The 3,472-nt window shown below is 30.0% G+C and overlaps 1 protein-coding gene across 1 annotated transcript; it reads right to left on the minus strand.

Annotated features, from left to right (window-relative positions):
• Positions 1–1,630: 1,630 nt before the first annotated feature.
• Positions 1,631–2,859, minus strand: LOC123014689 (trypsin-3-like). The gene is made up of 7 exons (XM_044413922.1): positions 2,805–2,859; positions 2,683–2,747; positions 2,396–2,487; positions 2,197–2,344; positions 2,039–2,152; positions 1,840–1,992; positions 1,631–1,780 (listed from the first exon to the last, which is right to left on the minus strand). The coding sequence occupies exons 1-7, from the start codon at positions 2,857–2,859 to the stop codon at positions 1,631–1,633; spliced, it is 777 nt and encodes a 258-aa protein (XP_044269857.1).
• Between the last annotated feature and the right edge of the window lie 613 nt (positions 2,860–3,472).

Genomic DNA, 3,472 nt, shown 5'->3' on the forward strand with positions numbered 1-3,472 from the left:
TGACGTCGTAACCATGGACACAAATCTTATATAAAACATATTTTTTATCATAGGTGTCAGATTTTATTTCAGTGAAACTTTAATTAAGCCAGAATTTGAATTTTTAACGATGACGTGGAAAATGTAATAAAGGCAGATTATCAAGAAAACTTCCAATCTTGTTCATTCGATAAAAATCTCATAATTACCCGGAAAGTGGTTTCGAAAGTCGGAAAATTATTTCACAATTAATTAACGTTTCGTGTTATGGTTTGAATCTGTAATAACAAAGTTATTTTTGTAAAAGAAGGAAAAAGTTTATTAAAGTTATAACAAAAAAGAGATTTTTTTTCGATGGCGAATGCAGCTTTAGAACATTAATCACATTCATTGATTTTGCAAAGTTTAAATTAAACTCTATAATAAATCTGTTATTCAAAATTCTGTAACCGGAAAAGTCGTGTTTAAAGTTTGCAAAGAAGAATTAAACTTTAATCCTCATTAATGCGAAAAATTGAGACAAATTTCTTATCACATTGAATTTATTACCATTTTGTAATATCCGGGAACTAAATATTGATAATAACAGGTGCATTAGAATGCTTTGTTTTTGATAAGATTCCTAGATAATACAGGGTGCGCCAGAACTCGCGCCCCAGAGAAAATTTTCAAGTAAGGTAAGATACCAGGAACATGAAAAAAATGTTTAAAAAATTCGAACTGTCAAAAAATTTTGACATTTGACATTTTTTTATATCTATGTAATGATACTGATAATCTTGTATATGTTTTTTTACAATTATTTTAAAAGGACAAAAATTTTGGCAATAAAAGCTACAAATAACATTGAACAGAGTTACAATTTAGAATACAGCTTCCTTGTTTCCTCTTTTAATAGCCTATAGCAAAAAAACTTGGAAAATTATTTTTCCAACAGAACTAAATAGAGTCAAAGTGCAAACTTTAAAGCCTCATAACTTCGAAATTTTTATAGATAAAATTTTTTTAACATTTTTTCCATGTTCCTGGTATTTTACCTTATATGGCATTTTTTTCTGGGGCGCGAGTTCTGGCGCATCCTGTATAGAAAATATTCTAAAAATGAGTTTTCCCACGACCATATAAGAAAGTCACTGTTTCGAATTACCTACGAAAATTGACGATGTTGAACGAATCGATTATTCCTAACCACACGTGTGTGTTATGAAAATAACGTAAGAGGTTGTGTGATTGGCGGAGAGCCCTCGGCGCGTCTGGCAAATTGACGCAATATTTATTTGTTTAAAGAAAAACTTTCAGTGAACAATTTTCGCAAAAAGATTAAAATACATTTTTTGAACTTCTAGTTTTTTACTTTTGCTTTTTATTATTTTCTTATTGTCTTAATTCCTGTTATTTCTACTTAACTAGTTTTTCTTAATTTTAGTTAAACTTTAATGAAATTGTTCATTTTACTTTTTTTTGTTAAGAGGGTTAAGTAGCTTTATTATTATTATTATTATCATTTTCAAATTTTTCGTGTTTGATAGAAAAGGTTCAAAGTTTCTAAAAAAACAAGTTCTTCTTCTGGGTGAATTCTGTAGTCAAATTTCTTAATTTTTAAGAAGATTAAAGGTTTAAGAAAAATATTTTTTTAATATTTATTATTTATTCATTTATACATGTTTTCATTGATCCAGTCCACGTAATTGGCCACTTTGGCGAAAACCCCTGGATAGCCCTTAACCGTGCACGGCTTCACCGACCACGATACTGTCCCTACTAGGACCCCATCGACCGTCAAAGGACCACCAGAGTCTCCCTGTCAAAATTAAAAAAAAAATGATAAAAATTTGTAAAAAAAATGATAAAAATGTTTACATTGCATTGTCCTTTTCCACCTTCTGGTACTCCAGCACAAACATGGTACTTCCTATTTGTTGGTCCTGTTTCTTTATGAATCCTTTCGCAATCGTCATCAGAATACACAAAAATGTCGACTTTTTGTAAATGTTTCATAACAGTTCCTCCTGACTGAAATTAAACCGTTAAAAAAAACCACAGTTGGTACTAAACTTACATAGGGGAGACCCCATCCTGCCAGTAAAGCTGGAGAATTTTCCGGAGTTGCATTGAAAGCAATTGGAAGATTTGTTGGTTTAACAAGATCCCCAAAAAGTATCGGTTTAGCTAGCTACAATTTTCACTTAAATACGAAAATTTTAATTTTTTACTTACTTGAACAACTGCAATATCGTTAATATAGCCATTTCCCATGGTATAATTTTCATGAAAAATGACTTTTGATACTTGAACCACATTTGGGGCACTATCACCAGAAGTAATTTCCACAATACCGTATTGTACACTAAGATAGGAAGCATCACTGGAAATAAATTCAAAATATTTCGTGATTTTATGTTTTTAGACGACTTACTAATTGACAACACAGTGGGCTGCGGTTAAAACAGTTTTTGAGTTTAAAATAGATCCGGCACAATTGTGATTACCAAAAAGTCGCAAAGACACCTTAAAAAATCAGAAAAACAAAATTGTTTATGTTATTAGATTATTATTAACTGGAATATAACAACGCTTAGACTAGTGCAGTTAGTAGGGCAAAAGTAAAAACGCTTAGGTGCAAAAATAGAAGTTTTACTCCATGGCTGGCCATTTAGTCACAAAAGTGGGCCCTTTTGTGGATATTTTTTTAGAAACACTTACAATGTAAGGGAATTCGCCTTCTTCGGCATCAGTACCGTTAACAATTCGTCCATTAATTGGTGTCCCTTTAAATTATTTCAGTTAAAGTAATTAATTCAATAAATAATAATTTAAAAAAGTACCACAAACAACACCAAAAAGGGCAAACAACAATGTTACGATTATTTTACGAATCATTTTTTACAACTGTGACAAAGTTTTGTCTATGAGAGTTTATATATGAAAAATAAACAAAGAATGTGAAAAAGTGCGTCGTTCAGTTATTTATGAAAAATAATTACTACCACAATAGTAGTCTGGAGATGTTTATCGGTATTAAATACTTATTTAATGTAAATTATTGTTTAGAGTAAAAAATAAGATAATAGGAACATAATCAACAATCGTTATCAGTTAAAAGCGTAATAATAATGACGTAATCTGTGGATAATTTCCAAAATTTAATATTTTTTGTCTTTTGAATCAATATCTAGGCCAAGGTGCTAAATTGCATGATCCAAACAAGTGCACCAGACACGCAAACATACAGCGTGGTCCAAAAGTCTGGCGAAACCATCAATTTTTTTGACAAATAAATGGCTATAAAAATGCTATTCAAAAAAAAATTGAATATTAATTAATTAATTGTTTATACTTACGAGATTTTTTTTTTAATGGAAACCTACCACAATTTTTTTTAGACAACGAGCTTGTTACAAGAATTGTTGTTCTGCATTTTTTTTTGTAAACCTCACACTATTTTCTTAAAAAAAAATGTATGACTTACAAGAATTAAAGAATTTTTGAATTA

This window comes from Tribolium madens, unplaced genomic scaffold (assembly GCF_015345945.1).
Source record: "Tribolium madens isolate multiple individuals breed KSU strain unplaced genomic scaffold, Tmad_KSU_1.1 Scaffold_97;HRSCAF=244;Tcas5.2_LG3a, whole genome shotgun sequence".
NCBI lineage: Eukaryota > Metazoa > Arthropoda > Insecta > Coleoptera > Tenebrionidae > Tribolium > Tribolium madens.